Source organism: Anguilla anguilla, chromosome 10 (genome assembly GCF_013347855.1).
Source record: "Anguilla anguilla isolate fAngAng1 chromosome 10, fAngAng1.pri, whole genome shotgun sequence".
Lineage (NCBI taxonomy): Eukaryota > Metazoa > Chordata > Actinopteri > Anguilliformes > Anguillidae > Anguilla > Anguilla anguilla.
In genome coordinates this window covers 25603475-25627152 of record NC_049210.1, presented here as the reverse complement: position 1 = coordinate 25627152, position 23678 = coordinate 25603475, and the positions used below count along the sequence as shown (strand labels likewise).

At 40.5% G+C, this 23678-nt stretch overlaps 1 protein-coding gene across 1 annotated transcript in view; it reads left to right on the top strand.

Moving 5' to 3' along the window:
• LOC118237296 overlaps window positions 1–23678 on the top strand; it is a 122462-nt gene that overhangs the window by 30313 nt on the left and 68471 nt on the right. The window contains exons 5-7 of the mRNA XM_035435857.1: window positions 11478–11801; window positions 21385–21561; window positions 21672–21799. Of these exons, the coding sequence (XP_035291748.1) occupies window positions 11478–11801; window positions 21385–21561; window positions 21672–21799 (629 nt within the window). The remainder of the gene's footprint in view (window positions 1–11477; window positions 11802–21384; window positions 21562–21671; window positions 21800–23678) is intronic.

Here is a 23678-nt window from a genome sequence, read left to right as displayed (position 1 = left end):
AAAACAATTTATCGCAGAGACCGTTAGAACGTTGCCGCTACACTGAGGTAGCAAGCTAGAGCTAGACTAACGCAGGTAGACATAGAGTGCTAAAATAATCCTTTGACATACTTAAATCTAATGTTTTTAGCTAGCTACAGGCATTTTGTTAGCGTTTCAGCCCTTGGTTGCATATTAATTTGTGGCGCCGATTGTTTTCCCTTCCGGTGGGCGTGGTTTTCAGAGTATGATGCATTGCGCTCTGTCTCTATTGGCCACCTTGTCACAAATGCAGTTAAGGGCTCTTGCGTGGACATACTTTTTTCCATGTAGCCTACTGCTATTTACGAAAGTGTTTGTCAGGTTTTTAAATTAAGTGTTTTAATGGGGTGTAGACTTCACAGGTGTGTGTAGGTAGAAAATAGGGCTAGCTAACATTAATTTAGAAAGGCAGTGTTTTCAGGTAATGTGAGCTACAGTAGCCTAGTAAAAAAGTAGATAAACAGTAGAAACGCCACACCGGTTTGCTGAACTCAGACATTCACTGAACTGCAACCAAAGTATGCAATAAAAACAAAAACGCTTTGTCTTAGTTTCATTAGTAGATGATACACGACAACTATGCAGAATGCGGTGTTTCGCAGCGCCACCGTTGTCGCTCTGGTCGTTCATTTAACAAGCACCCCCTCCCTGCAGTCTCATCTGCAACCGCACCATACACTCATCTGTGATGCCTGGGTACCTTCAAAAATAGCTGTGCGTAATACCACACCTGTTGTTTACGACGTTGTCGCCCTTTTTAGTACAGCCTGGTTTGATTGACCATTTATTTATTCAGTAGGTGAGAGTATAAGCTTTCTAACAATGTATAACATGTCTGATTTTCCTTTTGGAATAGCATTTTATAGGTCAGCGTAACCGAAAATTTTCTTATCTGCCAATATCTAAATAAATAATACGGTAGGCTACTCTGCGAGCAGCACGCAGGTCGCAAGTTGATATTTCGTCTTTTTCGTTTTTTTCAATGTCGTATTTATTATTTGAAATATGTATTATTATTCTATCTGTCTCTGAGGCGCTCTGAAATGTGCATTCTCTGCTAAGCTGAGCAATGGATTGGAATATGTGTCTGACATACTGTTGCACGGTATACCGAAACTTCAGCACTTATTCGGTACTTAAAAAAAAAAAGAAACGGTTCGGTATTAGAATTTTCTGACGTTCGGTAGTGTGACGACCCGGCTCAAGGCCCGACACGGACACAAAAGCTGAAGGAGTAACGGATATTTATTTAAGAAAAACTAACAAAAAAAATACTACAACCCAAAGACCTAACATGTCAGTATCAGTAGTCAGTGTGTATGTGATGGTGCTGGGTGCATGAGTGTTGTGTGGACCAACCAAGAAAATACAAACGTAGGAGAAGACGTCCGCGCTGGCTGGAAGCAGACCAAGACTGGTTTAGTCTCCAGCCTTTTTAAACACGGTCTCAGCTGGAAGCAATTAGGGCGGTCAAGGAAGCCACGTCTGACTCTGCAACCCCCCCTGCTGACCAACAGAGACATCACACACAATAGGTGAAAACAAGGGGGCGGGCGCCAGTCGTGACAGTAGTTTTTTGTCAAATGTAAAAGCCAGAGAAATGTGTCTCCGACATTACTGATTGAGAGGATGAAAAGTGTAATTTGTCAGAACCTTCACTAGATGACAGTAGCAACCATAGTTGCCAAGTGAGGTGACTTGCGCTTGTGCACTCACTCGTTGATACAGTGCAAGCTTCAACTCAGTTCACTTCAGTAGCAATAGGTGTTCTAATTTCGAAATATTTTATTATAGGAAGATGCTGTATTGTTATTAAAATATGCTGTTTTTAGATCAATTTAAAAGTGAAAGACCTGTTTAAAGATTATTTAGTTTACAACTGTTTAATTCTTTTAATATATTTAATATATTTTTCTATTGTTTAGTGTTGTAACACTGTAGGCCTATGCTTATTAATATGTTGAACAGGCTTCAACTTTAAGGTTGTTAATAAACCAGCTTTTTAATAAACCGTGAATTTGAAAATGAGGTCAACCCTTGTGGACATTACGTTTCTGATCTATTAACCCTCTGGGGTCGGGAGCTCCGCCGGCGAAGCTCGGCAAGATTAAATGAACTTTCGTTTCTATTTGGATTATTAACTTCACGAGTTGTTATCATACAGACGCAACAAAAACATTGACAGAAACCTTAGAATCGCGACTTTCCAATGCGCCCATTGACAAATAATATGAATTGTTTTAAAAGTTCTAAATTTGATTAATTAAACCATGTATGCTTCGTTAATCCTTACTCATTACTATGTGAATTTCGCTCAGCAGGAAGTCCGCCCAAATCGCATTCACATGTTAACGACATTATAACTACTCTCCATAGAAGGAGAGTAGGGGAGGGGCGATGCGAGATCCATGTGAGAAATGCCGAGCCTGCGAAAGCAGGATAGAATGTCAAAGTGTGGCCTCATTCACTTCTTTTGAGGTAAACATTTCGTTCAATTTTGGAAAATGGTCCGTCCGGAAGCCGACATTGATGAAGAGCGGTGTCATTTCGAACAGCAAACTGATCCAGCTGAGGATCAACTTCATGAGTAAGTATATTTCTTATGATCATATTGGTAACTATGTGTACTGTATTGCAACGTATCTCTGTGCTTGTAGGAATATCCAGCAATATGCGCGTTTGTAAATTCCCACACTACGAACGATTCAAACTATTGCATCTTAGAATTATCGGCTAGGCTCTCTGCATCTGGTTGTGTGTTAGAAGTAGCAGGTAGACTGTATTTTTTTCGATCATATTGGTAATAAGTAGCCCATGCCTGGCGTGTAGTGGCGTGGCTAGGATTCTAAAACTGATGTCCTCACACAATCGATATTAGCATACTGTAAGTAAATTCGGGAAATAGCAATATAATAACCACTTAGCTAAACAGACCTAGCCTACTTCAGATTGAGGCATTGTTATTGATGAGTTGCGTGTAGTTGAGCTGGAATATCAATGTTTATTTAGTTTAGCTAATGTTGTTTCGTTGATAGCTTGCATTATTTGTAAATGTGTGCTGTATTACATTCTCTGTGTGTTTGTAGGAATATTCACTAATATGCGCGCTTGTAAATTCCCACACTACGAACGATTCTAACCGTTGCTTCTAAAAATTATAGGCTACCTCTCTGCGTCTGGTTGTGTTTGTTTGGTTCTTTGTTTGTATAGGCTATGATGTAACTATGTCACATTTCCTAAGTTTTGTTTTCATTAGTTAGTGGTTTTGCCCCTTTTTTGTAAAGCACATTTCATTTTCACATGTTGAAGGAAATGTGCTATATAAATAAAGTTTGATTTGATATCAGATTTCCTAGCTATTTTGTTTTTATCATATTTACAGAGATGCTGATCAGGAAACACGGCCTAGTTCACCACTAGCTAAGAGGCCACGCAAGCGTTGCAAGAGTACACCAGTCTCATCTTCCATGCGTATAGTTTGCTTCAATAAGTGTTCTGAAAATCAAAAGATGTCTTTGTTTCTGTCTTCTAAATGGCTCACTGAGTCTTTGTCTTAGTGGTGGGGAGGCATGCGGCCAGGTGTGAATAGCCTACTTAGCTGGGAGGTCCTCCTACCCAATGCATATTCATTACAGAAAGGCCATTTGCCCTCCCATTCTCACCTGGTGTTGAAAAATAGTAGTCACAACACTAACCTTTAGCAATTTATTTTATATTTCTCATTGGATTTGCTAAAATATTTTGTTATCTTTTGATACCCAAGACCTTGATGAACACATTTCAGTGACCAAAAATCTTAGTTACAATTGTTTAGTGTGTCTTATTACAACATTCCTGTGCATGTTCAAAACTACTGTTTACAGTTTGTGTGTTTTCAGAGCAATTTGCAATCCACATATGATTATGACCTACTTACTGCTGCCATATTATTGTAGCTGAGTTTGTGCTGAAAACAGAGATATGAAACACTTTGGAATCACTGCATATAAAGTTGATGAAATTTACACAAATGTCAGAGCATGGCACAATCACCAGTGTGCCTCATTTTACCCTCAGACCCCAGAGGGTTAGGGTAATTTCAGTATCGTTATGTACAGAGTATTGAATCAGTATGGTTTCAGTATTGAGTATTGTGATACTAAACCTGGTATCGATATCAAAAATTTTGGTATCGTGACAACACTAGTGTGACGCCTTTTTTAGTTGCGGCATGGAAGCGCTGCAGCTGTACATACATGCTGGGCCATCTAAGTGTTACGACATAGTAAACACACCTGTTGTTTACGACGTTGTCGCCTTTTTAGTACAGCCTGGCTTGATTGACAATTCATTCATTCAGTAGGTGAGAGTATAAGCTTTCTAAAGATGTATAACATGTCTGATTTTACTTTTGGAATAGCGTTTTACTGGTCAGCGTAACAGAAAATTTTCTTATCGCATTCACTTGCGCATTCACTGTGGGGTAGCATTAAAAGACGATGCACCTAACGAAACGCTGTCAAGGATTTTCATAATTTCTTGGAGAGTACTATTATTATTGAGGACTTCGGGGCATAGCTAAGCCATATCTTTGCTGATAGACCTATCTGACATCGTTTTCTGACGCATAACAGAAGCGGATAGGACTTTGTCATTGATTTACTGTCTCTGTCTCTATACTGCTGAACACAGATAAAATGTCATATTGCTATGTAAGTATTACTGCTCAAAATATTTCGGTTATATATGTTATTTTTGTTAATTTTTGTGATGCATGCACAACAGTGATGACGAGAGTGTTGGAACTTTGCTAAAACGTGGTGGACGGTTGAAAATTCTTTTCATATTGTCCCATCCCCATCTGTTATTATGCTGAGAAATAGCTAAACCATTTTTATTGATAGTATTTGAGTTTCTCTGCAAACACGCGAAAACACGCTGGTATTATAAAACAATGACGGTAAATATAGCCTATATATATAGTCTGCTTCGTTCTGTTGCTACCATAATATAACAAACTTCCTTGTGTCTACAGCTGCAGTTTCTCGCTGCAATTACTAATATTGAATATAAACAAAAAACGCAATTCATGATGTAGTCTGCCAATGTCAAAATAAATAATAAGGTAGGCTACTCTGCGCAGATAGCAGGGATGGCGAGTTGATATTTCATTTTTTGTTTCGTTTTTTTCAATGTCGTATTTATTATTTGAAATATGTATTATTATTCTGTCTGTCTCTGAGGCGCTCTGAAGTGTGCATTCTCTGCTAAACTGAGCAATGGATTGGAATATGTTTGACGTAGTGTTGCACGGTATTCCGAAACTTCAGCACTTTTTCGGTACTTAAAAAAAAAAGAAACGGTTCGGTATTAGAGTTCTCCGACGTTCGGTAGTTTTGTGTCAAATGTAAAAGCCAGGGAAATGTGTCTCCCACATTACTGATTGAGAGGATGAAAAGTGTAATTTGTCAGAATCTTTGCTAGATGGCAGTAGCAACTAAGGTTGCCAAGGGAGGTGACATGCGCTTGTGCACTCACTCGTTGATACAGGGTAAGTTTCGACTCAATTCACTTCAGTAGCAATAGGTGTTCTAATTTGGAAATATTTTATTATAGGAAGATGCTCTATTGTTATTAAAATATGCTGTTTTTAGATCACTCCTTGATACAGCGTAAGCTTCAACTCAGTTTACTTCAGTAGCAATAGGTGTTCTAATTTGGAAATATTTTATTATAGGAAGATGCTGTATTGTTATTAAAATATTCTGTTTTTAGATCTATTTAAAGTGAAAGACGTGTTTAAAGATTATTTAGTTTACAAGTGTTTAATTCTTTTAATATATTTAATATATTTTTTTATTGTTTAGTGTTGTAACACTATAGATCTATGCTTATTAATATGTTGAACAGGCTTCAACTTAAAGGTTGTTAATAAACCGTGAATTCGAAAATGAGGTCAACCCTTGTGGACATTATGTTTCTGATCTATTAAGGTAATTTAAGTATCGTTAGGTACCGAGTATTGTATCAGTATCGTTTCAGTATCGAGTATTGTGATACTAAACCTGGTATCGGTATCGAAGTCAAAATTTTGGTATCGTGACAACACTAGTGTGATGCCTTTTTTAGTGGCGGCATGGAAGCGCTGCAGCTGTACATACACGCTGGGCCATCTAAGTGTTACGACATGCCATCTAAGTGTTACGACATAGTAAACACACCTGTTGTTTACGGCATTTGTCGCCCTTTTTAGTACAGCCTGGCCTGATTGACAATTCATTTATTAAGTAGGTGAGAGTATAAGCTTTCTAACCATGTATAACATGTCTGATTTTGATTTTGGAATAGCGTTTTATCGGTCAGGTAACCGAAAATTTTCTTATCATCGCATTTACTTTCGCATTCACTCTGGGGTAGCAGTAAAAGACGCTGCACCTAACGAAACGTTGTCAATGATTTTTCATAATTTCTTGGAAAATACTATTATTATTGAGGACTTCTGGGCATAGCTAAGCCACATGTTTGCTGATAGACCTATCTGACATTGTTTTCTGCAGCAAAACAGGAGCGGATAGGTCTGTATCATTGAATTACTGTTGCTGTCTCTATCTACTGAACACAGATTCAATTTCATCATTGCTATGTAAGTATTACTGCTCAAAATATTTCGTTATATACGTTATTTTTGAAATTGAGTCTCTTTTAATAGCTTAGTGGTATTATACAATGTGGATATTTCACACTGTAATGTAAGCATTAGTAGTGTAAAGTAAAAGTTTTTGTGATGCATGCAACAGTGATGACGAGAGTGTAGCTGCCGTCAGAGTCAGTTATACAGTTTAAGTTCATTTAATAATTTTGAGTTAAATATAATAATAATCTACGTTTTAATAAAATAATATTTTTGTTAACATAAAAGTAAGAACATACACATGAACGTAAATCTAAACGGACCTGTTTAATATTTCCTTAGCGGAACCAGTATTTTTGTGTTACAGGGGGGTCGGGGCATTATTTTTAGTTGCGTTCTACGCATTGCCACGAGAGGCAGCTTTGTGAGAGGTGGTTTCCACAGGAAGTGCCTGAGGAGGAAGGTTTGAACTATTGCTGCTAAACCGGTTTTTCTGACTTTATTTCAGATTTTTAGCAGTAAAAATAGGTCAAAGCGTTTTTTTCAGCGTGTACATATTGTTTTTGGAATAATTAGTTAAAAAAACAATATTTTGACAAAAGCCTCTGACAAGCCCTAATTATTGAGTTATTGATCACATTTTTTTTTTAAATCAGTTCAGATTTTATCTGTTGAGCTTAAATATTGAATACACTTATATGCAAATTAGCACATATTTAATGAGCTAATAGCTGATTTGCATATTTAAAAAATAAAAAATGAATAGTCATAATACAAAAAAACCTTGTATTTGTGTGTTTATTCAACTGGTAAAATTTCATTTTGATATGAGTAAAGGATTTTTTTTCCTTAAATGGGTGGTGCCTCCCCTTAATAGCTCGATTTGGCAAAAGATGAGATTTAATTGGATTATTGTCGTTGCCCCAATATACATGGCTCAGAAAGAATCGAGTTGTGTCCGATGAAGGCTTATTATAGATCCTGCTTCCTCCAATATTGTCGCAACTTATTTGAATGGTCCGCCATTCCGCGTTTTTCTTCCATCCATGTATTTTAGGATATTTTTACATTACATTACATTACATTATAGGCATTTAGCTGACGCTCTTATCCAGAGCGACTTACAACAGTGTAACCAAACTCAGGATCAAGTCCACTTAAGTCCATTGAACAAAATGCAGATAAAAAGCCTTTACTATGATAGCATACATTAAGGAGAAACAAGATAGTCTGAACCAAAAATTTTTTTTTTTTTTTTTTTTTTTTTTTTAATAGTTATGGGAGGGGGTTTAGGGAAGAGGAGAGAGGTACACAGAGAAGAGGTGCGTCTTGAGTTTCCGTTTGAAGGTGCTCAGACACTCTGCTGTTCTGACCTCCACTGGAAGATCGTTCCACCATCGTGGGGCCAGAACTGCAAAGAGTCGAGACCTTGTTGCTGCTCGTGTTGGGGGAGGAATCAGCCGCCCTGTAGTAGCCGATCGGAGCGATCTGGCCGGCTTGTAGGGTCTGATCATCTTCTGCAGATAACCAGGAGCTGACCCCTTGACTGCTTGGAAAGCAAGCACCAGTGTCTTAAACCGGATGCGAGCTTGCACTGGTAGCCAGTGGAGGGAGATGAGGAGGGGAGTGACGTGGGAGTCACGAGGGAGGTTGTAAACCAGACGTGCTGCTGCATTCTGGATGAGCTGAAGGGGTCTGGTGGCTGATGCTGGGAGGCCAGCCAGGAGGGAGTTGCAGTAGTCCAGACGTGACAGTATCATGGCCTGGACCAGGAGCTGTGTGGAATAATTGGTGAGGAGTGGTCTTATTCTGCGGATATTGTACAGGATGAACCTGCACGACCGGGTGGTTGCCGCGATATTCTCAGAGAGTGACAGCCTGTTGTCCAGCACAACTCCAAGATTTCGGGCACTCTGCGAAGGGTGTAGGGGAGTGTCTCCTAAAGAAATGGGCAGATGAGAAGTGGGAGAGGTAAGAGAAGGAATATGGAGAAGTTCCGTTTTGCTTGTGTTGAGCTTGAGCTGGTGTTTGGTCATCCAGCTCTGGATGTCACTCAGGCAGGCGGATATGCGATCGGAGACCTGAGTGTCTGTGGGAGAGAAAGAGTAGAAAAGTTGAATATCATCTGCATAGAGAATGAATTAGGACAGATGAACGGGATGCTGCGTGTGCTGCGTGGAGAGACTCAGTGACGGAGAGCAGGGCAGTCTCCGTCGAGTGACCGGGTCTGAAACCAGACTGCTGAGGGTCTTGGAGGTTATGCTTAGAAAGAAAAGAGGAAAGTTGGTTAGACGCAGCACGTTCGAGAGTTTTAGATAGGAATGGAAGAAGGGATACCGGTCTGTAGTTCTGGGTGAGGCAGGGGTCCAGTGTTGGTTTCTTCAGAATGGGGGTGATGTGGGCTCTTTTGAAAGATGACGGGAAGGTGCCAGAAGTCAGGGAGGAGTTAATCAGGTGGGCGATGAAGGGGATGATCTCTGGTGAGATCAGCTGGAGGAGGGTAGAGGGGAGGGGATCAAGGGCACAGGTGGTGGGACGGTGGGAGAGCAAGAGTTGGGAGACATCAGGGAGAGAGAGTGGGGAGAAGGTGGAGAATGTGGGGAGGGTCATAGAGGGGATGGGGGGAGGATATTTAACTCCTTTAGTTGCGATAGCATGAAGCTGGTCTCCTCGTCCGTCCAGAAATGTGTTTTTTTCTCCATGATACTAGGGAGGGCAAAACGGAGCTTTAGTATGTCGCCAGCAGTGTATGTGCATGAGCTCGACAATGCATTTCTCACATAAAAGGTCATTTGTCGCCTTTTTTTAGTTCATTACAGTGGTGATAGAAGTGACAATAATTAAGTGGTACTGTGCTGTTAGCCTTTATTGATCGCCGTACAAGGTTAATGTGAAGTAGCTAGCACAATCGGACAGCACTAACCCATAACAATGTACTTTGAATGGTAGGCTACTTCCTCAATCAAACGGTAAATGTGAAAAACATTCGATTATAGCCAGCGGCACTGAAATTTTCTGTCACACCCTCAATAAACAGCAAAAGTCCCAGTAGAAGATTGAATTAAATCTTTTAAAGGTATATATTTTCTGAAATGTTATCGATTCCGCTTGGCCACCGTGAGCGTATAGTTAGTTGTTATGTAAATTACGGAACATGCGCAGAACGCCTAGGCCAATTTTTTGCCTATTGAAGCATATACATGTCGTAGTAAATCAACCCCCAACCACATTATCTAGGTATGTTAGTCCGACTTTTAAAAAATTGACTCCGTATGATTTCAATCAGACTACAGTGTATTATACATGATTTTTCAAGTCCACTTTTAGCCGGACTAAAACAACAAATCGACTTTTTCAAACATGTAAACCCACTGATAGTCAGTTTAAATGGTAGCTAAAACGAAACCTGGTTAAAACCTAGTATATGGCTGGACCTAACACACAGACCAATGGTGTAAATTCATAACTCGGCCGACCAATGGTGTAACTGCATCACTCAGTCAGTCACAGTCATTCGCGTTTGTAGGGCTGGCCCTGTTGTTGTGGTCCAGCCAAAAATGTTGCAGGCAGACGCAGTACCTGGTGATCTAACAGCGAAGGAAGGAGATATAGGAAAACACCAAAGTGTGGCTGTTTTAAACGAGTACACTTCTGTATATGTAATTTTGCGTGTACATCCGATGTATTTATTGTCTGATGTACCTTAAATGTCCAATGGGGAGACATTATTTGTGGGCTTAGAGCATTGATAATGTAATCAGGCAGGAGAAAGAAGAACACAGAGAAAACACTAAATCCCCTAAGTTTGGAGCTTTATTGTGTGGACGTGTAAAGGTGTGCTTTAGTGCTTTAATATAGTGCACTAAAGTGGTAGAACACGAAGGGTGACGTCACACTGTACACGGCTATTCCGCCTGGCACCGCTCCCACGTCCCACAGTCGGCCGTGGGCGTCACCTATTTTTGACAGACGGTTGTGTTCATTAAATGTTGACTGGGTTTAATGTTGTGTTTCATGTTCATTGTCCAGTCTGAATAAAAATATTTTTTGTAGTAACCTAGATCTGAAAGATGTTAGTCAGCTGCCTAGCTAGGCTGTCTAATGTCTAGCTAGTGAGTAACAACCAACAACAAAAACATTGTCTTGATAATTAGCCAACTAATGCCTTCAAAGTTATATCTGGTTAGCTAGCTAGGTGGCTGGTAGAAATGATCATGAACAACTAGCAACTAATACATTAGCAAGAAAATGTTTTTGTTGTTATTGTTGGTTGCTACTCACTAGCTAGACATTAGACAGCCTAGCTAGTCAGCATTTTTCAGAGCTAGGTTACTGCAAAAATGCAGTGCAAATTTTTATTCAGACTGGACAATGATAACTAATAGTAATGGCTATATCTACATATCTACAGAGCCACCCACAATTTCAGAGACGTTTCTCCACTCTGCATTCCTCTTATCGGTATCTCTGTAATAGATCTTATGAAGTTGGGAAACCCGATGCGGCAATTACGAGTGAGTCCATGATTGTGAAACTAGAATGTGGAACTAAAATTTGAAAAAAATGGAGACCGTTTACTTGAGGGATCATTAGATCATTACATTACATTACAGGCATTTGGCAGACGCTCTTATCCAGAGCGACGTACAACAAAGTGTTTAACCATAACCAGGAACAAGTGTGTTGAAAACCCTAGAGAGAAGTACTGTTCCAAGTGCAGGGAACAACTGCATAGTTCAACTTGGACCCTGTAGGTTAATCTGATTAACACTAACACAAACAAGAATTTTCAAGGTCTGGCAACAACACTAGCATGTTTTCAACTGAATGTTTCTTTTCTCTTCAGGAGAAAAGGAATCATGCCCCTCTTCCTCATTATTTATACCATTTGGAAAGGAAATGCCATTATCGAGATGGAGCAGAAAACACTCCAAAGATGTGAACAGTATGTCAACTGACACTGAAGACATGAATAGTGTAAAAGTAAACAGAGGGCAAAAGAAGACAAAGGAGCAACACTGTAGCAGAGCAGCCAGAAAGAAGTCAAACATGGAGGAACACCTCTCAGAAGACCACGTCACATCTGGAAAAAAGCAGGGTGTTCATATAAAAAAATCAAGGTGTGTGATGTCAAACAAGAAAGAAACCTGCAAGCTGGAAAAGGAAACAGGTACAACATGTACATTTAAATTCCATTTACCTTACAAATGTTATACTATTAACTTTTTTGTTTGTTTCTACAACATCCCCTCAACTAGACAGAACTTCCAATAGAGGGTATGCACATGACGTCACAGTAGGTGGAAGTCCCTGCAGTTACACTCACTGAGTGGCAGAAAGACTGAGTGATAGCGTTAGCGTTCAGCTTGAATGCCGTGACCACACAAAAAACACATCTAAAATGGGAAAAAGCTGTTGTGCGATTGACTGTACAAATAGATTCAACAAGAAATCGGAGCTATCTTTTTTACAGACTGCCGAAAGCTAAAGAAAAGAGAAGCAAATGGATCTCTGCAATTCGCAGAAACAGGCATGTTTCGGTGCCTGGATTCGAGTTGTTTCTGTTGTTGTTCGAATTGCAGCGATGCATCGCTTCTCTTTTTTTAGCTTTCAGCAGTCCGTAAAAAGATAGCTCCGATTTCTTGTTGAATGTCCATGGACCACTGGTTCTTTGGTAAGCTGTAAAGATCACTGTCGAGTCCAACTGCCTTTAATTTAAGCAGATAATCGTTTGTTTTACTCCCGGTTTTGCAGTTTCCTATACTAAAGGCAGCCATGTGGCAGCATGTTTTGCCACTCAGTCCCTACTGAGGGGGCATATTCCGGTGGGAAAGTGACGTCAATGCATACCCTCTATACAATTAACAATTAATTAAATAATCAATTTCAAACAAATCATTTTTGGCTTTATGAATGAAAATAGCCTACCTTATAAAGAAAAGACTAATTTTCTCTACATTTGCCCCTTATGCTTAGTTGTATTATTGTGCCCAGTCAGCTAGCTAGATACTCACGTGAGTGAACTGCCTAGCAAGCCAAGTTTCTCCGTAATTTCCTTGTGTGGTCTCTTTTGTTAGGGTCTTACAAGCCAGGGTGTGACAAAAAGGGGGGCCCATCTGGGATTGGTTGGTTTAGCTTTGTGGCTTTGTGAAGCCTGGATGTATGGATTTGTAAGTATGTTTTGTTAGCTTTAATGCTTTTTTTTTGGACATAGAACATCTTTGAGAAGTTTGAGTAGCTAATGGTGCTCCTTTGTTTACGCAATTGGTAATTTGCTAGGACTATTGGGAGATACGCAGGAAAATTGGTGTTTGAAATAATTTATTTGCAGTGTTCAGTTTGCACTTTTGTATTGCCTGTTTGATGCTCTCTCTTCTTTGGTTATATGCCAGATAAGGTGTGGTGTATTGAATTGACTTTCAATTTGAATTGTGCAGGCATCTTTGAATAAATTATGTGTTTGGGTTTGTGAGCTTTTGTGGGAAGAGGGGAGCAATTTTTGTGGTTCTGGCCCAGGCTGGAGATGCTTTGCCCTGCTTGCTGTTGGGACATCAGACCGAAGTGTTGGTCAACCAGTGTACACAGCAGCCAGAGACTTCGTAGAGTAGTCATCCGGAGAGTTCAAGGTGGCTTATGACTTTTTTTTTTCCTGTTTTTGCAAGTGAACATGGCGGTCTGAGTGTTGTAGTGTAGCCCTAAAAGTCAGTAAAGACTAGGCTGAGTAATGCCTTGTGTACACTCAGGGGTGTAGCACAAAATTCAGGGCCCTATACATAAGCAGTCTCTGTGGGCCCCCTTCCTCTCTTGATCCATGTCTCTCACGCATCATTCCAGGCTTTTCGAGGGCCCTCCCGCCATTCGGACCCTGGGTAGTCAGTCCCACTTTTCCCCCCACCACGACGCCCCTGTGTACACTACACAACTTTTAAAATCCTTACAAAATTCTAACATCAGAGAGCATGTCACATTTAATGATGGTCTTTCCTAAAAATCATTGGTGTTTTCATCCTAGAAACACTCACACTACAAGACTTACAGAAGACTGGTAATCACGGGGTCACACACTACAGGATTTAAGATCATAATAAACTAGATCTCGGTGTGCTGTGTTGTCGCAAGAAGTATGTGCAGCACGTGCATCCGAGGATCTTCACCTGCACAACAAAAATGAAAGAGGACAATCGGCAGCAGATATCAGACACTTGCTGTGCACTAATATGTGCGGAAACACCACTTTAAAAAAGAAAAGAATTTGGACAAGATGGTTGGCAAGACGGGGACAACACGGTCTGTCCCTCCTTCAAAGAGAGTTGGAGCTAAAATGATAGCGAGTTAGATAAACTATTTAGGCTAGCTTTGGTTGAGGAAAACAGGGATGAGCCGCACTGATTGTTACAGACGTGCTGATGTAAGCAGAAATTATAACATCTGACCATGTTATAGGTTACAGCTGTGATATGATATCACCTTATCTCCCTCTTAGACACAAGAATCATTGTATTAACGCTCAATATAATCTCTCCACATGGCAAAAACAGTTATGCCTCTAGTTGATTCACCAAGTCCACTATATCAGGGGTTCTCAAACTTTTTGGGGCCAGGGACCCCTTACAGGGGAGAAAATTTTCCAAGGACCCCCTCATAATCGTAACACCAATTAAGCATATGCTTACTACCACATTTTATATTCTTAGATGCCATTGGAACTATTTCTAAAACTTTTCAACCTAAACACTTCAGACTTGTTTCATAGTGATAAACAGAAACACATTACAATTTGAATCATGTTAATACCACTTATATACTTTTAAACACAGGGTCATTTTGTTCAAATTACATTTGGACTCAGCTTGACAGCATTTATACTTTTCAAGAAAAAAAATTGATTGGAATATTTGCATTAAGCTACATCACATTCTTAGCTCACACAATTCACAATAACTCACTTGATGAGCTCACCTAAATTAATGAGATGGGTGAGCCTGTCTCTCACTACACAGTTTCTCCATTCTTGGAGTGATAGGTGACAGGCAGACTCTAAAATCGTTCTCCACATGCAAACGAGTCCTGTACTTAGTCTTCATTGCAGTCAAAGTGGAGAATGATGACTCACAGAGGTAAGCACATGGCTTCGGCAGTGAGTTCAGGATACTCATGTGAGAGTGAGGGCCAAAATTCTGCATGAGGCACCTGCTGGAATCAGGCCTTCAATGTCCTATCACAGGATAAGTCCAACAGCTCCTCTTCTGCCTTACCAGTAAGGTCACTTGTTGTTGCAGCTGGGGCAAAGGGATCCCACACCCAGTCCCAGGCATCAGTATTCACATCGGAGAAGTATGAGCTGAAGTGCTCGCTCAGTGCAGTGAGGTGAGAGGTGGCTACATCTCTCACTATAGCCACAGACAGGTTGTTTGTGTGGAGAAACTCTGTCTTGCATCCTTCTTCTCCATAGCTCTGTTTTCTTCATGAACGCGGTGATTTGGTCGCTGACTTCAAGGATAGATAGCATAGCCTCCTTGGATAAAGAGGTTGAGGCTGTTGAGCTAGTTGAATACGTCGGCAGGATAGGCCAATTTGGCTACACACACCGGGTCGGAAAAAACTCTGTGATGTCGGGTTTGTCTCTCATAAACTCTGACATCTCACTGCAAAACTTTACCACGAGAGAGCCATCGCACTTCAGAGTGATATAGCAGTGCGTCATGCCCAGCACCCATCTCCCTACAAAGTTGTCCAAACAAATGTGACTGCAGTGCCCTTGACTTCACAAAATGAACTGTAGTCACAACTGTGTTCAAAACAAAGTGAATGTCTGGTTCCATACCTTTGGATGCGAGTGCCTGCTGATGCTGCATACAGTGCATAGCCATAACCTTCGGGTTGACAGCCTTTATCCGCGCAATAACCCCACTCTTTCGGCCCGTCATTGCCGCACCATCCATACAAACGGCCACGCATTTTTCCCAGCTGAGTCCCGCTTCAGTCATGAAAGCATCCAGGAGTCTGAATATTTCCTCACCCATTGTCCTCCCAGGCACCTCCTTGCAGAACAGAAAGCCCTCCAAAATGTTCCCTTCCCATGGATAGCGAACCAAAACAATCAACTGAGCCGCACTGGCAATGTCTGTTGATTTGTCCAACTGAATAGAAAATTGCTCACAGGAACGCAATCTATCCAGTAGCTGTGACTGAATGTCAACCGAGAGTTCTTCAATTCTCCTCCTCCCGGTGTCATTTGAGAGAGGTACAGCTTTCAGTTTATTAGCTGCCTCTGTCCCAAGCATAACTTCACACATTTCAACCGCCGCTGGAAGTATGAGTTCTTCTCCAATTGTGTGTGGCTTCTTACTTTTAGCAATCCGTTGAGCCACCAAATAAGAAGCCTTCTGTGCTCTCTCTGAAGTTGTGACCAGGTTCACCATCCGTGTTTTCTGGCGGGTGTATTCCTTGCTCTTTTGACAGAAAAATTCTTGTGTTTTGCCCTGATATTCCAGGTGCTTTGTAATCAGATGTCGCTTTAGCTTGGCTGGCATCATGGCTTCGTTCGCTAGCACCTGAAGACACATGACGCATTTTGGTCTCCCGTTTCTGTTCTCAGTAAAACCAAACTTGATATAACTGTCGTCATATTTTCTCAATTTAGCTAGTTTGGGCTTAGCGATGTGGACTGACTCAAATATTTCTCCATGCTCGCCAGCTAGCTAGCTGGCTAATAAGCCAAGCTAAGCAGCAGCAGGAAAGGTTCGTTTCGCCCTGAGTGAAGTGAGTGATTCATGACAGATTGACGTGATGTGTCACAATCACATCAGAGTTTCTGTTAGCCCAAAGCAAACGTGGGAGTAACTTAATGGACACAATATGCTTGTTTTATTTCACAGCTTGGCGCAAATGATCCCCATCTGTATATATGCACTTTTTAATGATACAGCACAATTTAAAAAATGTATAGCAAATTATTTCGCGGACCCCCTGGCTATAGTTCACGGACCCCACTTTGAGAACCACTGCACTATATAACCGAATAACTATAGGCCATATGCTATAAGGCTCATTGGCTTTTGACGGTTCCACGTGGAAATACGAGTGTTTGTGTGTCACACACAACACAAACCATGCCTAAAGACATAAGATAAAGTCAAACCAGTTTCATATTCTCTCAAGACTTGCAGACGGGCTTATGACTGGATCAGGTGAGTCTCTGACTATGTCACATTGGAAGACCTTTGGTCATGGGTGCGCCACCGATCAAGCAAAGTCTTGGGATTTTTTTTTAGATTCTCTTAAGACCTTGAAATTTAGTCTGCAACTACACAATCCTGGCTAAAATTGTGTAGTATGGACTAGGCATTAGGGCCACCTACACAGGTTACAAGGACTGGCTATGTAGTTTTTGGGAACCTCCATTCCTGTATTTATCTCTCCTGCTGTGCACTGTAAGATCAGCTCTTGTTTGTCCAGTTTGGTGGGCTCAATAGGGAGGGGAGTGTAGTCCTTTTGTACATTTTGAATGGATGTTTGCAAGTATTGAGGATGTCCAGATGACATTTTTGACTATGTGACGTTTGCTAGTGGATGGCAAAAAACAATATTGTTGGGATGTTTGTCATGGATAGCATGCAGTGGACCAGTCAAGCATCTGAACTTGATACAACTTCGCAACATCATGGTGATTTCGTATTCCTCGTTTGTTTGTAATGTTATTTTGATAAATTTGGTTTCCCAGTCAGATAGGCTACTTCAAGGTTAGCATTACTCATTTTGGAAAACAAACATTAACACAGCAGTTGGATGCCCCATTCTGTCTGTTATTAGCAAAAGCTGTGAGAGGCTAACTGTTAGCTAATTGTAAGCATAAATCCAGCTCCCTGAATCACCCTTCTACCGTTTTCCAAGTTCCATGATATATCGGGGCTCAGTGGTTAAGGACTGTGTTCTGCTTGCCCATGTACATTTCCACTGAACCCACAGCCAAAATTGGGATGGCAGGTATGCCATCCCGCCAAGTTACGCCTTGGCGGGGGAGGCCCCATACCTATACAGCACCGAGAGTTTGGCACTTTTCAGGGTTCACCACAGAAATAACCACAACAGCCACAGACACTCACCCCTTAAAAACATTAAATTCTGTACATTCTCACCCGATTTCAACAGACAGAATTCATAAACAACTTCACATGTTCACACAATAAAGCCCCAAACTAAGGGGATTTTGCATTTTCTCCTTCTTCTTCTCATTCTTCTTCTTCTTCTCATTCTTATTTTTCCTGCCGCCTATCCCACTAACAATGTCTCCCCATTGGACATTTTACCGACACCAGCTAAATCTTCACCTACACGACCCAATCAAAAACTTGCATACACACGGAAAATACCCATACCTTTTTACTCTGAAACATTTCCAGTTTAAACAGTTAGACTGCCTGTGGCCTAGTGGGCAAGGTTACAGTCTTGGGAATATGGGATCCTAGGTTCAAGCCCAGCTAGAAACACATTTCTTTAACCTGCTTTTACCCTCACTAATAATTGTCTACTACTTCTCAATTATTGCTTTTGCACCATATCTACCCGCCGTTCACCGAACGTATACACTGCATTATGACGTACCGTCTGCACGTTCAGTTATTAACCGGCTACAATATTTCAAAGCCATATGGATTCAACGGGAGCTCTTCTGTGCTTTCTGGCCTGTGTTCTTCTTTAAAACCACAGACAGGTTTGCTAATGATATTTCACGCGTTGCATAGCTATGTCATGGTGCTGCACTAACAAAGTAACAGACTGGTAAACCTCCACTGGTAAACCACCACTGTGCCATTTCTACTAACTATATTTCTTCACTTGGCTACAGTACAAAACCTTCTTATCAGCAAACGCCACCTTTCTACATTCATGTTACCTCGTCCTGTTCTCTATCTAGCCACATACAATTACTACGTATGTACGTTCTGCAACTCCCCATTAAAAATTACATTTAAAATCATGACTCACTCATAATTATAACTACTAGTACTGAACATGAGAAAAGCACATCAGTTCAAGAGATTTCACACGTTACTTAAGCCTCCACTTTGACAACTGATGATTTATACAGACTGTTATATATACCGTTCGATAAGGAAACTAAGTTCACTCATGGTCACTTAATTTACTTCGCACTATAGTCTGTGATCATGTCAACCTTCACCTACATGCCCATTTTGTACGTTTTCAACGTACAAAAATGCCAAGTTACTCACACATACAACACATACACTGTCTATAACTCATTCATTCAGACTGCCAAAATCCAGGCCTGCCATTAAAAGTATTGATATCAAAATGATGCCAAGTTACCATACTACAAACAATATAGGCTGTCTTGCCTCACCAAAATTAAATAATATGTATTCCAAAGCAATGCTACCCAATATTTCCTCAATTCTTTCAAGTCACTTGGCCCTGTGTTTTGTAATCTTACCATTTTACAATGTCATGCAAACTTTGTGTCAGATCAAAGTGTCAAATATTTCGAATTACCTCATGGAACACCTTGAAATTCATGTAGAAAACTGCTGGTCAGTAACTACAGGAAACATGTGTTTATACTTACTTCTGAACTGAATTTGAGTAAATGTGATTGTATATTTGCTACGTACAATAAATACTGCATGTGAAATACATATTGTACATACATACAGAGAACTTCTTTATCCCCAATCATTCACGCAACAGAAAGGCTGGGCAGCGAAATACATACATACCAATACAAATTGGACATATAGATGCCTATTCTATCAATCTTGACTGTGAGAAAGCAATCCACACATATGTTTGGCCTGTCCATGTACTGCATGCTTATACACACAGAGCATGGCTCATCGCTGTTCTCCTCAACCAAAGATAGCCTAAATAGTTTATCTAGCAAGCTATCATTTTTGCTCCATCGTTCTTTGAAGGAGGGACAGACCATGTTGTCCCCGTCTTCCCAACCATCTTCTTGTCCAGATTATTTTTCCGCACACATTAGCGTACAGTGCTGCACATGTGTTCTTGCGACAATCCTGTAGTGTGTCACTCCCTGTGATTACCAGTCTTTTGTAAGTCATGTAGTGTGAGCATTTCTAGGATGAAAATACCAGCGATGTTTAGGAAAGAGAGTTGATAAGTGTGACTGTTCTCTATTGCTATGATTTTGTTAGGATTTTAAAAGTCGCATAATGTGAACTAGCATAATGTCAAACTGACTGAGATGTTAGTCAGTACAAATATTAATGAATTATAAAGCTGTAAGGCTTAGGCCAGTTAGTGGTAAGCAAGCATTGGTACAAAAATGAATGAATGATAAAGCTGTAATGGCAGTTATTGATAAGCAAGCTTCAGTAGAGAAAGGAGGGCCATAAAGTCAGCTTTTTAAAAGAAAGCATTGGCACAGATATTAATGAATGATCTAGCTGTAGCATTCGTTATTGAATAAGCAATGGTTCAGTACAGAAATGATCGAGTTGTAGCATAGTTTCCCTTGGTAAAACATCTCTTTATCTTCAACCCAGATAAGATATATTCAGGGTATTAGCCTGATTGGGAAAGTGACAGGCCCAAAACAATAAACTGGCCCAAACCAATCTCATTGTGCCCCCGGGCCGGTGGACGCAACTTATTCTCAAGTATAAGATGCAATTCTGAATCACCTGTACTGTATGGGGGTATTATTGTCTCAAAAATAATCCACAGATAAATGCAACTCATCCACAAATAAATACAATGGATCCACAAATAAATGCAGCGGATCCACACATAAATGTAACTGATCCACTAATAAATGTAGCCGGTCCACAATAAATGTAGCTGATCCACAAATAAATGCAACTGGTTCACTGGTTCACTACCTTGGCATTACACAAGACAATAACCTCAGCTTCAATCAGCATACCATGGACATGTACAAACATTGACAACAGAGACTTACAGCCATCCGTAAACTAAGACACCTGTCTGTCCAACCCCATCTTCTTCTCCTCCTGTAACGTAGCATTATTGAGCCAGTTCTTCTGTATGGTGCCATCTGTTTTTTCCATATGCTTACAGTCACCAATAAACTCTTAAAGATAACTCATTTAGCCAGCAAACTCATTGGTATTCCCACCCCCAACTTATCCGATTGTGTCACCTCATCCCTGATCTGCAAAGCACTCACAATCACACATGACCCAGACCACCCACTCTACCAGCACTTTACCCCCCTTCTTTCTGGCTGTAGGTATAGACTACCCATGTGCAGAAAGGCCCGTTTTAGCAAGAGCTTTGTTCCCACAGCCATACGAGCTTTAAATAAGTAACCTCCTCTTAAGTTACAAGAAATCCAGTCTGTGGTGTGTGGAGTATCAATCCATGCCTTTGTCTCTGTTGTGTGACCCCCTATAATTAAGTGTTCCTGTAAATCCTGTATTTTGTATAATTCTGTATGTCTTACCTGTTTGTGTTATGTATGCACCTACTGTGGAAAAGAATTTCCTCCTTGAGGACAAATAAACTATCTATCTATCTATCTGTGCACCGTGAGTCACTTGTATTTATTTGTGTATTTTTCAGACAAACAGTAGCTACAATAACAGCTAATGTTACTTAGCAAACTAAGACATGCACAGAGCATCAAAGTATAGGTTAACCACTGACATTGTTTGAAAAAATTGGTCTTGGAAACCTGTTCCATGTGTAATGATTGTCTGCATTGGTTTGAAGTGATGACTGAATATGTTTCTTGTGTTTGTGTCTAGTGGAAGAGAGGCATCAACTCTGGAAGGAAACAGCAGTAAGGGATCTCTGTGGTGATATGTCCAACTCAGAGTTGGAACTCAGCGATGACAGTGAAAGCATTCTCTATTCAAAGAACACATCTCTGCTGAGGGATCTGAGGGGAGAGGACGAGGGTAGCCATAGCCATGTTGCTAATGGTAAGGTTATGACTAAATCAAAGATTAATGCAACAAGCAATATTCTGTGTTTCACAACCACCCCATAGCCATCTACAGAATGAAAATATTGATCTTCCCATTTTATCAAGGTGCAGTTTCTACATTTGGTTCAAGTAGACTAGGATATTCCAACAGTTTGGACCTGAACCAGCTGTACACGGAGTGCAAGGAAATGACCATGAGCCAAGAGGAGAAAGAGCACAATCTAGAAACACAGGTAAACATAATATTCGGGGTCATGCTGGCATTCTAGGCATGTTTCTTTATCAATGCCTGATTAAGTAACTTCACATACTTAAATGAAATGCATAGAAGACAATACAGTTGCAAATGTTTAACGCCTTTGTGCTGATGCCAAATCTGCCCAATCCTTACCCATTTAGGGGGTAGGGTACCCTATTTAAAGCTTTATAACTCCAGGTGTGAGCATCACAGAGACTTGGAAAATGAAGCAAGACATTTGTACCGTTTACAGTACTAACATGGATTAGTTTATATTCATAATTTAGGAATATTTAGGAAATAAAGTGCCACAAATGCAAGAAGCAAAAATGAAGCTGTTCGTTTTTAGTTTGCAATGAAATCCCATATATAAAACAGGTTAAAATATACATGTCCTGGATCAAAAACTCCTTGACCACAAGTCTGTAAAATCTAAGGGTGGAGAAGCAGGACTACTAAAGGTATATGAAGCAAAAATAAGCAGTGTGCCAAGTGTCTCTAAATCTATCCATGTATGCATTGCTGTAAATCACAACATAATCATGTATTTCACTACAAATCAACAGTTTTTTTAACTCTCTTTTGCATAATTTTCAAGTGGGATTACAAGCTTTCATTGTCAATACCATAGACCATATGAAAATATGGACAAAGTGATTATGACGTCACTCACTGATTTGCTATGGTTAGTGCTCACTGGCACATGAAGCCCAAACTAGGGTGTCGCCATCGCCTGCTTGCAACCAACGCAAGTGCAATGGAGACAAAGAGTGGAGTCCACGACTACAGGGAAATCCACCCCGACTACCTTACATGGTAATTAGACACGCCCACGTCTGGACAACAAGCGTGTCTGTGCAACCACCGAACCATAATCAACAAGCTCATAGCGAGTGGATCCTCCTAGCAGTGTTGCCAATTTAGCGACTTTGTCGATAGATTTAGCGACTTTTGACCTTCCCTAGCGACTAAAAATCTTATCTAGCGACTAGCGTCAAATTTGGAAACTTCTCACAACTTTGGCAACCTCCATTCTCGTTGTCAAAAATCACCTTTCACCGATTTGTGAATGACGTCACGTCTGCCTTTCCTAGTGCTCTAGCGTTGCCCACGTTTATAAAAGTAATGATTGACCTATGTAGAATCAGCTGCTGTAATTACATGGAAGTAGATGTCCTACAGATCTAATAGATACTACGCAGCTTGGCCAACGTCATTGGAGGGCAAGTAGACACAAAACCTATGCTATGCCTATCGCCGTGCGTGGCTTAATCATTTGCATATTTAAAAAAACGTATGTTATGTGGTGACGTCATACATATGCAAATTAACATATGACGTCATCTAGCGACTTTTAGAGGAGGCCTTAACTACTTTCCATAGAAAATAGTTCGCAACACTGCCTCCTAGTACAACCGTGCTGGAACACTGATATTTAGCCAGATCTCACTGACTTATATTGAGGGTACGCACACAGACCAGTGGTAATTTCAGGTGAAGAATGTTACACAAACGCTCGTAAACATTTGAATGTTATGTCAGTAACCTAGCTATTTTTATACTGTCTGTAGTGCAACCACAAAACCGTAGTCAAGAGCTCGTAGCCCTCTATGTACTACCGTGCTGAAACACTGTTATTTAGCCAGATCTTGCTAACTTGTGGGTATCCACAGCCCTGGATGTTTTTGGGACAAAGACTTATGTACTGGAAAACTAAAAATCTATGATTATATTGAACTACAAAAAGTCCACATACTACAACAATAAACATGTGCAACACCAACAATGAATTACCAACTGTCATAACATTTAAAAAGGTTAATTGTGTGTTGGGAATCTTCTCCCGTGTGGAACCAAGTTGAGAAGGGTGAAGT